The sequence below is a fragment of the Trachypithecus francoisi genome, unplaced genomic scaffold (genome assembly GCF_009764315.1).
Source record: "Trachypithecus francoisi isolate TF-2019V2 unplaced genomic scaffold, Tfra_2.0 Lachesis_group7, whole genome shotgun sequence".
NCBI classification, from domain to species: domain Eukaryota; kingdom Metazoa; phylum Chordata; class Mammalia; order Primates; family Cercopithecidae; genus Trachypithecus; species Trachypithecus francoisi.
Window position 1 is genome coordinate 5,363,422 of NW_022681472.1, and position 13,735 is coordinate 5,377,156.

Below are 13,735 nucleotides of genomic sequence, written 5' to 3' on the forward strand. Positions count from 1 at the left end.
GCCTCAAATATCCCAGATTGGTTACAGGAGAAGCCAGTAACCTGGAAATGAAATAAGCCCAACCAAAACTTTTAAGCAGTTTAACAAGACAATAAACTCTTCCAAAATAAATGCTCTACTCTACCAAAATACCACACACAAAAAAAAAATGTGCCCTCCTTCTATCTCCAATGGCAATGACCAAGTGGAGAAGTTAGACTTAACACCCTCATCAGGCTGCACTGATGTTCTCCAGCTCTGTCTGCCACGGTGGTGTTACAGAAATCATAAATAGGAACAAGGACTTTCATCTCTACGTTGCAAGGTCAACAACAATCCCCCACAAACTACACCTCACTGTGGTGTCAGAGGAGATTATCTGGTTGTCTGAAATTCAAATCTGTGCAGTCCAGTGATAAAGAAGCCATCTCAAACAACGGAGTCAGGTGAAACCTCTCAGAGAGCAGCAATGAGGCTCTCCTCCTCCCCACAACAAGGGTTGTATCAGTGGAGGCCTACTAGGGAGCTAAAATTCCCACCTATTACCAGCAGAAACAAGAAAATTCTCACATTGAATGAGAAGCAATAATTAACAGATATCAAGTCTGAAATGACACAGATATTAGAATTACATAATATGAATTTTAAAATAGTTGTCATAAAATTTCTATATATTAGTTACAAACACCATTGAAACAAATGAGAAAATAAAATACCTCAGCCAAAAAAATAAAATCAAAATTATTGAACTAAGCAATACAATAATTGAAATAAAAACTCAATGGTTGGACTCAACAGCACAGGACAGAGAAAATAAACAGTTAACTTGAAACAGAGAGAACAATAAAATTACTCATTCTGAAAAAAATAGGGAAATTGGGCTGAAAAAAAAATAAGATGAGTCTCAGGGACCTATGGAAATGTGACAAAAGTTCTAACATGTATTTTAGCAGCGTCTCCTGAGAAGAAAAAGAAGTCAGACTCAGAGTATTTAAAAAAATAACGGCTGAAATTTTTCAAAATTTTGCAAAAAGTATGAACTTGTGTATTCAGGAAATGGACCAAATATCAAAAAGCATAAACTCAAACAAATTCATGTCGATCACTTCACATGCAAATTCTGAGGACTAAAGACAAAGAAGAAAACTTTAAAAGCAACAAAAAAGGAATACAGCAATGGGAAGAAAACAATCCAAATGACAGTGTAGTTTTCACCAGAAACAATGAAGGCCAGAAGGAAGTGAAACAATAGTTTTCAATTGCTGAAAGGAAAAAAAAAAAAACTGTCAACCCAGAATTCTGTATCTGTGAAACATATCCTCCAGGAATCAAGAGAAAATCAAGACATCATAAGATACAAGAAGTATAAGAAAAGTCTCTCACTAAAGGAATGGCTACAAAGATCTCTCTCAACAGAGAGTAAATGATTAAAGAAGGAATCCTGAAACATCACAAAGGAAGAAAAATAATTAAAAGATATGTAAATACAATACATTTTTCTTTTCCCCTTAAGTTTTTTAAAGGAAGGGTGATGGTTCAAGCAAAAATTATAACATTGTCTAATGTACTTCTCAATATATATAGAGAAAATATTTATAACAATTAAAAATAGGGGAAGATAGGCCAGGTGCAGTGACTCATGCCTGTAATCCCAGCACTTTGGGAGGCTGAGGTGGGTGGATCATGAGGCCAAGAGATCAAGACCATCCTGGCCAACATGGTGAAACCTTGTCTCAACTAAAAATACAAAAATTAGCTGGGTGTGATGGCATGCGCCTGTGGTCCCAGCTACTTGGGAGGCTGAGGCAGGAGAATTGTTTAACCAGGGAGGCAGAGATTGTGGTAAGTCAAGATTGTGCCACTGCACTCCAGCCTTGCAACAGAGTGAGACTCTGTTTCAAAAAAAAAAAAAAGGGGGGGGGGGAGGGGGGTGATACAGTGAGATTTAAATGAAAGTGAGGTTTCTATTACTTCCCTTGAACTAGTAAAATGCTGACACTGTTACCAGAAAGGGGTCCCAATCCAAACCCCAAAAGAGGGCTCTTCGATCTCCACAAGAAAGAATTCAGTGTGAGTCCATAGAGTAAAATGAAAGCAAGCTTATTAAGCTAGTAAAGGAATAAAAGAATGGTTACTCCATAGGCAGAGAAGCTTTCAGGCCTGCCAGTGGCCCATATTTATGGTTATTTCTTGATCATATGCTAAACAAGAGGTGAATTATTCATGCTTCCCCCTTTTAAACAATATAGCCTAACTTCCTCACATTGCCATAACATTTGTAAACTGTCATGGTGCTGGTCCGAGTGTAGCAGTGAGGACCACCAGAGGTCACTCTTGTCACCATTTTGTTTTTGGTGAGATTTAACTGGCTTTTTTTTATTGCAACCTATTTCATCAGCAAGGCCTTTATGACCTGTATCTTGTGCCAAACTTCTATCTCATCCTGTGACTAAGAATGCCGTAACCTCCTAGGAATGCAGCCCAGTAGGTTTCAGCTTTATTTTACTCAACCCTTATTTAAGATTGAGTTGCTCTATTTCAAACTCCTCTGACAACACCAATAGACAGTGTGAGGGCCATAGGCTCTTGGCCCCCTAAAGGTCTGCTGAAAGATCACTGACATGAGACATATTCATTAATAGGAAAAAAGGCATGCAGACTTAGTTAATGTGTATACCTGGGAGCCTCCAGAATGAAGACTCAACTTTTCAGTAAGTAATAAAAGCTTATATACCATCTTGAAATTACAGACATAATGCAGAACCAGAGTATCTCCAAAAACAGATTTTAATGGCAAGACAGGTTATGGGAGGGAGAAAGGAAGGAGACTGACTTGCAAAGTGGCCTTGTTGTGCAGACCAAGCCTCTATAGAGTAAATGTTTCTTTTCAGACTTTAAAAAATGTCACACTCTCAATCTCTCCTGGACCTGGAAAAGGCATAGAAAGGACAGGACTGACTGCATTAATGGAGATTCTCTACAGATGCAAATTTTATTCACAAAAGATAGGCTAACAAGACCACTTCTGTTTGCTGGCCAGAAGGCAGTCATTTCAAATATATCAAAATATATATTTTGGGGTAAAATATTTGAATTTCCTTCAACAGTGATCTATGTATGTATGTATGTATGTATCTATCTATCTATCTATCTATCTATCTATCTATCTATCATCTATCTATCTATCTATCTAGATAGGTAGATCACATAAAACTGATTGACCAAGTAGACAAAAAGATAAGTAATATAGAAAGACTCAGAAACATTATCAACCAACCAGATCTAATGAACAAATGTACAGAACATACAGTAGATTACACATTATTTTAAAATACCAAAGAACATTTACTGTAACTGTATGAGGGGTACTTTCTGTCTGCTTCACAAATAAAGACCACAGTATTGCAGTAAATAAAAAAAGAGTTTAATTGACACGAGGCCAGCCACAGCATGCAGGAGACAGAATTATTACTTAAATCAATCTCTCCAAAAGTTCATAGGTTAGGAGTTTTCCAAAGGTAGGTTGGTGAAGGGGTGGGGTTAATCAGGTAATATGTGAGAGATTAAATAACAGGGAGTTAAAGCTTCTAGGTGGAGCCACAGGAGTGGGGTTTGTGGGGCCAGGTAGAGCCAGGTATTAGACATGCAAAAACCTGAAAGGATATCTCAAAAGGCCAATCTTAGGTTCTACAATAGTGATGTTATTTGCAAGAATGGCTAGCAATTGTGTATATCTACACCTTACTAGCATGCAGGCTCCTTTACTCCCCCTAGTCAGATGATACAGGCATACAGACTCAGTTTTGGGAAACGGCTATTATTTAAACTGTAACCTAAATATCTTCCAAAATTAGCTCTGGCCTAAGCCCCGATATAATTCAGGCATGTTGAAAGTTAAAAGCAGGAGGTGGGTTTCGGTGGGTTAGCTCAGATCTTTTTAACTGTCAAACTTTTCTCACTGATTCAGTTTTTGCAAAGTTGGCTTTATTATTATGTTATAACATATTTTTGATCATGAAATGAGTAAATATCAATATTTTAAAATAATAGAAATCCATACAGTGTGTGTTCTCTGACTATAATGGAATCAAAGTAGAAACCAATAACAGAGAGATACAAGGAAAATCTTCAAACACTTCACTAAAGTGTGAGCACCTAACAGGCAGAAATTTTTAAATCAGTTTGTTCTCTGTTGTGTTTATAGCTTGTAAGACAGTGCTTAGTATATAGTAGCCACACAACCATTATTTGAAATATTCAATATTGCAAAAAACAATAAAAAATCATCTCATTTCTCCTGATTCTGAATTCCGCATTTAAGTTTCATTGAAGTTTTATAATTTAATAATCCCTTTCCAAAAGTTCATTTATTCACTTATTTTTTTGCACTCAACATGACTATAAAACCTTTAATTTTTAACTCAAGTTAACTTCTTTATCCTTTCCCCTATATTCTTGCCAAAGGATGACCAAAAGCTATTCATCCAAAGGCAATAGCGGAATGCTATCTGACAGAGAGATATTGTGGATATATTCACAAAGGCAGTATTTTCAAGTAAACTATGAACAAGAGTAGCTTTCAAATAAATCAGTAAATTAAAGCTCAGTACATGAAATGACTCTCAGCTTGAGAAAATATATAAGGAAAATGGAAAAGAAGCATAAATCAAATGAGAAATGTAAAAAATAAAATAAAACCTATGGAAATTGACACAAAAATGTGATGATATGAGACTTAACTGACTAGCAGTCAGAGAAAGGTAAAGTCTGAGTGCCTGACATTACATTAGGGAGTCGAAATAAAGTGGTCAAGTCTTTAACTTCAAATGGTGAAAGACTCAAGTATTGGAAACCCAAAGTTCTTCTAAAGTCTTGGATATGGGGATAGTCTAAAGACGGAGAGCCTGATGGTACCTGTGTTTGAGGTTTTAGAGAACATCTCTTGCTACAGACAAAAGACCCTTCTTCCCCAGTCTCTGGTCCTAACAGCAAATAAACATGATGTTTGATTTTGGAATGAGTGAATCAAAGGTTCCAGGAATGTGCTCCAGGTGAAACTGTGATGAGGCATTGCACTGCAAATGAAGGGATTAAACATGGTGAGATAGCGAGATGTGCAAGGTACCCTCCCTCAGGGTCACTCCTCTCCCAGAATACAGAACCTAGGTCTGTAAGTCCTTGGCAAGTGAATGGAAGTTTCTTTTCAGACAAAATAAACAAACAAACAAACGGAAAAAGATAATCTCAAGAGAAAGCCTCGACAACAAATACTGACATTTGGAAGCTCCTCAGCATCTGTAAAGTGTACCAATCAAAAATCTAGCCACATATATACAGTTTCCACTATCATTTTTACACCATGCATGGATGAGTGATCAAAGGTCACTAGTAAACATATTGAAGAAGTAAATTTTAAAAAGGCAAACATGGAGTTAGGAAACAGATCCTACACAGAAATATGATACAAGATTCCAGGAATGGGATGAATAGAGGTCGCAGGGCAACAGCTGTGTAGCACACAAAGAACTTAATTAGCTGACATGGGAACAGGAGGATGTGTGAGTCCAGGAGAGAGAGAGATTTTTAAAAAGTTAAAAATTACACTATTGTATTATTGAAAACATTATAATACATGACTTTATTAAGATGAGTTTTACTCTTCTGTCAAGTTTGGGAATCAGTTTCATGACAGACAGGTATATAGAAAACTAGGAAAATTTCAAAAGCCATTTAGGAACTTCAGGAAATACTAAGAATTGCACAAGATGGAAACATAATTATGCTATACTTACTGTATTAGGTGTGAATAATATTTCCAAGCAATTACATAAACATCGAATACTGATTCACTAGAAAATTATAATTATCTTTACAGGTGAAACTGGAATATAAAGAGTGTATGTGTATAGTATTGCTTATGAGAAATCAATATTTTTTTCTGTAATAGAAATACCATCTTAAAATGGAAGACAATAAATCACAAGTATATTATTTAGTAATATGTGATGAATCATAATAAGAAATGGCACAAGATTTGCATCTAGGCAGGTGAAAGCTAAGTGGAGATAAGTGCAAAAAGATTTTTTGTTGTTGTTGTTAATACAACTCATGTAGAATATTAGACTTTTAACACAGGGGTCCCAACTGGCACCAGTCCATGGCCTGTTGGGAACCAGGCCACACAGCAGGAGGTGAGTGGCAGGTGATCACACATTACTGTCTGAGCTCTGTCTCCCATCAGATCATCAGCAGCATCAGATTCTCACGGAAGCTCATATCCTATTATGAACTGCACATGCCAGGGATCTAGGTTGTGCACTCGTTATGAGAATCTAATATCTGATGATCTGCCACTGTCTCCCATCACCCCCAGATGGGACCACCTAGTTGCAGGAAAACAAGCTGAGGGCTCTCACTGATTCTACATTATGGTGAGTTGTAGAATTATCTCATTATATACTATACTATAATAATAATAATAGAAATAAAGTGCACAATAAATGTAATAAGCTTGAATCATTCCTAGTCTAATCCCCACCACCCTGGTCTATGGAAAAATTGTCTTCCATGAAACCAGTGCTTCATGCCAAAAAGGTTAGGGACTGCTATTTTAACATACGTACATTACTTTGATACAGATAAAAAGTAAGCATTAAACTGAATTATGTAAAAAAAGGTCAGTCTGATATTATTGGTAAAAAATACTTAGGAGATGCAATGGGGTGCTGAAATAAGCTTGCAGTGAAGAAGCAAATTGGATGAGTTCCTAAATCCCAGTTGTTTTATATTCTTCTGTAAATCAAGTGCAAAGTAGAATGTCTGGCATTCTGGAAGTCTTCACTAAATTTAATTTCCTCCATTAAAAATATGCTTTATTTTTTAGAACAGTTTTAGATTGACAGAAACAATTGCAAAAATAATATAGAGACATACCACACACCCAGGCTCCCCTATTAACATCTTACATAGTATGGTAAGTTGGTTACAGTGAATGAATACATTTTGATAGGTAAATTGTAACACAAGTCCATAGCGTATTTGGATTTTCTTAGTTTTCATCGATAGTCCAGGATCGCATCCAGGACACCACTGTATGTAGTCCTCAGATCTCCTCAGGCACCTCTTGTCTGTGACACTGTATAATAATTCACTTGTTATTGCTTTCAGCAATAATGATATTTGGTCAATGAAGGGCCACATATAATACACTGTATCATAAGATTATAATGGAGCTGAAAAATTTCTAGTTATATCTTAATGATCCTGACCCTGTGTAGGCCTAGGCTAATATGTGTGTATATGTTTTAGTTTTTAACAAAAACATTTAAAAAAAAAATAATAATAAATAGAAAGGCTTATAGAGTAAGAATATAAAGAAAATATTTTTACACAGCTATACAATGTGTTTGTGTTTTAAGCTAAGTGTTACTAAAAGTCAAAAAAAAGTTTATAAAGTAAAAAATGTTACAATAGGCTGAAGCTAACTTATTAGTGAAGAAAGAAAAGTATTTTAAAATAAATTTAGTATAACTTAAGCATAGCATGTTCATAAAGTCTACAGTATTATAAAGTAGTGTGCTATCATTCACAATCACTCACCACTCACTCACTGACTCACCTATAGCAACTTCCATTCCTGTAAAATGAAAAATATTCAGAAAAAAATACAATAAGACATAATACAAATTTAAAAAGCAATAAAGTATAACTTTACTGTGTAGGTTATAATATAGCAATATAGCATAATAGCTATTTAATAACTATTTATATAGAACTTATATTGTATTTAGCTATTTTAAGTAATCTAAAGATGAGTTAAAGTTTACCTGGAGATGTATGTAGATCACATGTAAATACTATACCATCTTATACAAGGGACTTGAGCATCTGAAGATTTTGGTATTCCAGGGAGATCATGGAGTCAATCCCCCACAGACACTGAGGAATGGTTACGTATACTTCTACCTACATAGATATAAAATTTCTTACCCACAATAAAGGTTTCACGAAAAGCAAAAATCAATGTTAATTCTTAGTTTTGTGGTAATTGGCCCCTAAATTACCATTATGATATATGTTACAGTCAAAAATATTATTTAACAATAATTTAAAATTACAAGCCAATTTTACTAAGTAAAATATTAAACTTTGCAGAAATGTAACCATAATAATTAGTATTAATATCAATATTTATAAATGGTATGAATCTTTTAAAAAACTGTATCAAAAGACTATTAAAGAAAACAGACACTAATGCAAATATTCAAATATGTATGTATACACTTTTTTTATTTTTAATTTTTTGAGTCAGGATCTCCCTCTGTTACCCAGCTTGGGTGCAGTGGCATGATCATAGTTCACCACACACCCAGGTGAAACTACTTTGTTCAAGCTGTCCTGCCTCAGCCTCCCGAGTAGCTTGGCCTACAGGTGCATACCACTGGGCTTGGCTAAGCTTTTTTATGTTTTGTAGAGACAGGGTCTCACAATGTTGCTCAACCTATTCTCAAAGGCGTGGCCTCATGCAACCCTCCCACCTTGGCCTCCCAAAGCACTGGGATTAAAGGCATGAGTCGCTGCACCCAGCCTCAAATACATTTTTACCTAGCAATTTAAAAATATTCTCAGAAAAAAATTACTCAATTGTTCTTTCTATATTATGCCAAGAGGCACTCTTGGGACAATATATTCAAATACAATTCATTAGATGATTTGAATTAGTGAATCTTTGTCTCACACAACCTTTTAAATATAGATTTGTCAAAATCAATTAGCAGTCCCATGCTAGAGTTTTCAGTTAGAGAAACAGTAGATTAGACAAAAGGAAACAATGTTTAATACAGCGCTCCTCAGAGACGTTACCATCTAAATAAGTGTTGAGAAACAGGAGACAGGACGAGGTGCAGTGGCTTGCACCTGTAATCCCAGTGCTTTGGGAGGCAAAGGTGAGAAGATCACTTGAGGCCAGGAGTTGGAGACCAGCCTGGACAACATAAACTCCATTTCTGCAAAAAATTAAAAAGTTAGTTAAGCATGGTGGCATATGCCTGTAGTCCTAGATACTGGAGAGGCTGATGCAGAAGGATGTCTTTAGCTCAGGAATTCAAGGTTACAATGAGTTATAATGAAGCCACTGCATTCCAGCCTCAGCAACAGAGTGAGACTCTTGTCTCTTAAAAGAAAAGAAAAGCAATAAAAGACAGACTAGAACAGGGGATGAATATATAGGCAGTGGCTCCTAGTGCCTGCATTTCAATATAGAGAATTCATCACTAACTGACCTTGGTAAAGTTACTTAACATCGCTGTGCCTCTGTTTATATTACAGATGCGTATTTGCAGAAACAAAAGTGAAATTGTGCAATTTTCAATTCTTTGCAAACAAAGCTAACAAGGAATATTTAAATTTTAAATAGTTTCCATTATCTAATGACCTTAAGTCAGATATGAAGGACCTGCTACAAACTACAATTTTCAGTGGACTTTAGAGAATGTTAATCTTTTTCACCACTACACTTGTAGCAAGAGAGAAAAACCCTGAGAGCTTGCTGGGGGAACAAATCAAAGGGAATGAAGCAAGAAACCTCAGAAGTGCTATAAATATGAGTCTAAAATAATTTATAGGAAAGGGCCTTAATTTTTGTAATCTATTCTCTTTCATTAGATTTTTGTAAAATTGTCTAGGGAGGTAAGTTCTGTGCCTAAGTCTTCTAAGATGGGATGCTATTACTTCCTTGGGACCAAGTACCCCATTGTTCATTTAAAATAGCATCAAAAATACTTAGGAATCAATTTAACAAAATTATAAAATATGTATTCTGAAAACTGAAAATCATGAATAAAAGAAATTAAAGAGAACCTAAATAAATGGAAAGACATATCATTTTCATGTATTAGAAAACTCAGTATTACTGTTTATATTATAATAACATTACCAAAATTGATCTACATATAAATCCCTATAAAAAAATCCCAGCTAATTTCCTTGCAGGAATAGACAAACTAATTCTAAAGTTCATATGCAGATACAAGAGATTTCAAATAACAAAAACAATTTTGGAAAAAAAAAAAAAAACAAAAGAAAGGAGTTTGAGGGTTCATATTTCCCAATTTCAAAACTTACTATGAATAGACAGTAACCTAGGGTGTGTGGTACTGGTAAAATGATAGGCATATTAGATCAGTAGAATAGAATTGAGAGTTCAGAAATAAACACATTTATAGTCGACTTATTTTTAGCAAGGGTGCCCAAATCAGTGAAGAAAGAACTGTCTTTTCAGCAAATGGTTCTGGGACAACTGAATATTTACATGTATGATAATGAATTTGGAAACCTACCTCACACCACATGCAAATGCTAATTGAAAATACATGAAACATCTAAATTTAAGAACTAAAACTGTTAAAATTTAGAAGGAAACATACATGTGAATCATTTTGACATTGGTTTAGGTGATAGTTTTGTAAATTTGACATCAAGGTGCAAGTTACAAAAAACACAGAAAAAATAGATAAATGGCACATCCAAAAATTTAAAACTTTTGTGCTTCAAATAACATTATCAATATAGTGAAAAGACAATACACAAAATGGGTGAACACTTTTGTAAGTCAGAAATCTAGTGTGGTATTTATATTCAGAATGTGTAAAAAGCTTTCACAGGCCGGGCGCGGTGGCTCAAGCCTGTAATCCCAGCACTTTGGGAGGCCGAGACGGGCGGATCACGAGGTCAGGAGATCGAGACCATCCTGGCTAACACGGTGAAACCCCGTCTCTACTAAAAAAATACAAAAATCTAGCCGGGCGAGTTGGCGGGCGCCTGTAGTCCCAGCTACTCGGGAGGCTGAGGCAGGAGAATGGCGTAAACCCGGGAGGCGGAGCTTGCAGTGAGCTGAGATCCGGCCACTGCACCACTCCAGCCCGGGAGAGCGAGACTCCGTCTCAAAAAAAAAAAAAAAAAAAAAAAGCTTTCACAATTCAATTAAACAGGCAATAAAAAATGGGCAAATAATTTGACTAGATGTTTTTCTAAAGAAGGTAAATAAATGGTAAGAAAATGAACAAAGTGCCATCAGGGAAATTTATATTAAAACCATTATATACAACTTTTTATCAATTAGGGTGGCTATAATCACAAAGACAGATAATAAGGTTTAGTGAGAATATGGAGAAATTGAAATTCTCATACCTTGTTGATGCGAATATAAAATGATGCGGCCACAATGAAAAACAGTCTGACAATTTCTGCTTTCAATACTCGGTATATATGCAAGAGAAATTGTTACTAATGTGCCAAAAAATGCTTGCACATGAATATTACAGCAGCTTTATTCATAGTAGCCAAATAAATTAATTGTGGTGATGAATGCAGACCTGTGACTATGCTAAAAGTCATTGAATTGCACACTTCAAATGAGTGAATTTCATGGTGTATGAATTATATCTCAAAAAATGTATTTTTAGAAAGACAAAAACTGTGTATATTCACATATTTTAAAATGTTTTTATGCATAAACATCAATATCAATATTAAGCTAAACATGAGTTTATACTGATGTCCCCAACTAGTTTCCATAACCTCATGAAACTTTTTAGCCTCCTCCTCTTGCTTATCTGTGAATTCTTCTCCAACACTGAGAAACCTGGCTTCCCTTCATCCACCATCCATTTACTTGTTAAATTTCAATATACATGCATAAGAGTATTAGGATTTTTTTTTATTATTTTTATACTTTATGTTCTAGGGTACATGTGCACAACGTGCAGACTTGTTACATATGTATACATGTGCCATGTTGGTGTACTGCACCCATTAACTCGTCATTTACATTAGGTATATCTCCTAATGCTATCCCTCCCCACTCCCCCCACTCCACAACAGGCCCTGGTGTGTGATGTTTCCCAACCTGTGTCCAAGTGTTCTCATTGTTTAATTCCCCCCTATGAGTGAGAACGTGCGGTGTTTGGTTTTCTGTTCTTGCTATAGTTTGCTGAGAATGATGGTTTCCAGCTGCGTCTATGTCCCTACAAAGAACATGAACTCATCCTTTTTTATGGCTGCACAGAATTCCATGGTGCATATGTGCCACATTTTCTTAATCCAGTCTGTCCTTGATGGACATTTGGGTTGGTTCCAAGTCTTTGCTATTGTGAATAGTGCCACAATAAACATACGTGTGTGCATGTGTCTTTATAGCAGCATGATTTATAATCTTTTGAGTATATACCCAGAAATGGGATGGCTGGGTCAAATGTTATTCCTAGTTCTAGATCCTTGAGGAATCGCCACACTGTCTTCCACAATTCTTTTTTTTTTTTTTTTTTTTTTTTTTTTGAGACGGAGTCTCGCTCTGTCGCCCAGGCTGGAGTGCTGTGGCCGGATCTCGGCTCACTGCAAGCTCCGCCTCCCGGGTTCACGCCATTCTCCTGCCTCAGCCTCCGAGCAGCTGGGACTACAGGCGCCCACCACCTCGCCCGGCTAGTTTTTTGTATCTTTTTTAGTAGAGACGGGGTTTCACCGTGTTAGCCAGGATGGTCTCGATCTCCTGACCTCGTGATCCACCCGACTCGGCCTCCCAAAGTGCTGGGATTACAGGCTTGAGCCACCGCGCCCGGCCTGTCTTCCACAATTCTATCTGCAAGTTCCGCCAATAAAACACCCCTTACAACAAAGTCAATTTGTTTTCCTCATTCTTTGGTTTCTTGGCTTTTTCAGCATGTGGGGGCCACTTTGCGTAAATGACCCTTTCACAGTACATTTCCACAGTGACTTAGGTCAGCACATCTTTCCCCTGCCCCATCGCTCAGGTTATAACATACATTCGTAATGTAGTTCAAGTGTCACAGACTGCATTCCTTCTTTAGCTCTAAATTATTTTTAAACATTTGCATATATTAAGGTTGCTCTTGGTGCTCTAAATTTCTGTGAGTTTTGACAATGTATAATGGTATGCAATTCCTATTGTAATATCATGTAAAATAGTTTCATTAACGTGGAGACTCTTTGTCAATGTGCGTTTATAAGTTCTAACAAATGTTCCCATCTCATAGGGGATATTGATAATGTGGGAAGCTATGCATGCACAATCTCCATGTCTTTTTGCAGCTTGATTGCTCATTTTTAAAATTGTTCAGTACTTAACTGTGTAGATGTACCACAGTTTGTGTATTCATTTACTTATTGAAGGGTATCATGTTTGGCTATTTATACTTATTGGTGATAATGGATATAGATAGTATAAATATCTGCGTGCAGATTTTTGTATAAACATAAACTTTCAATTTATTTGGGTAAAGACCTAGGAGTGTCATTCCCAGATCAGATGTTAAGACTAGGTTCAGCTTTATAAGAAACTTCCAAAATCTCTTTTGCATTCACACCAATAAGAAATGAGAATTAGCCTTGAACAGAATTCTTGTAAGCATTTGGTATTGTCGATGTTTTGGATTTTAGCTATTTTAATAAGTGTATAATATCATCTCATTTTTATTTTAATTTACAATTCCCCCCGACAAATGATGTTGAACATATCTTCATAGGCTTGCTTGCTATTTGCTTATCTTTTTTGATTAAGTCTTTGCTCAAATACTTTAGCCACTTTTTAATTAGGTTGTTTGTGTTCTTACTGAGCGTTATGAGTTATGTGTATATTTTGGATACAAGTCTTTTATCAGATATGTGATTTACAAATATTTTCCTCTAGTCTGCAGCTTTTCTTTTCATTCTCTTAGCAGTTTCTTGCACAAAGCAGAAGTTA

At 35.9% G+C, this 13,735-nt stretch overlaps 1 protein-coding gene across 1 annotated transcript in view; it reads left to right on the forward strand.

Moving 5' to 3' along the window:
* Positions 1-2,675: 2,675 nt before the first annotated feature.
* The window catches only part of SNTG1 (syntrophin gamma 1), a gene marked incomplete at its 5' end in the record, with an annotated part of 382,785 nt that continues 371,725 nt past the window's right edge, over positions 2,676-13,735 (forward strand). The window contains one exon of the mRNA XM_033202518.1: positions 2,676-2,690. Coding sequence (XP_033058409.1) covers positions 2,676-2,690 — 15 coding nt within the window. The remainder of the gene's footprint in view (positions 2,691-13,735) is intronic.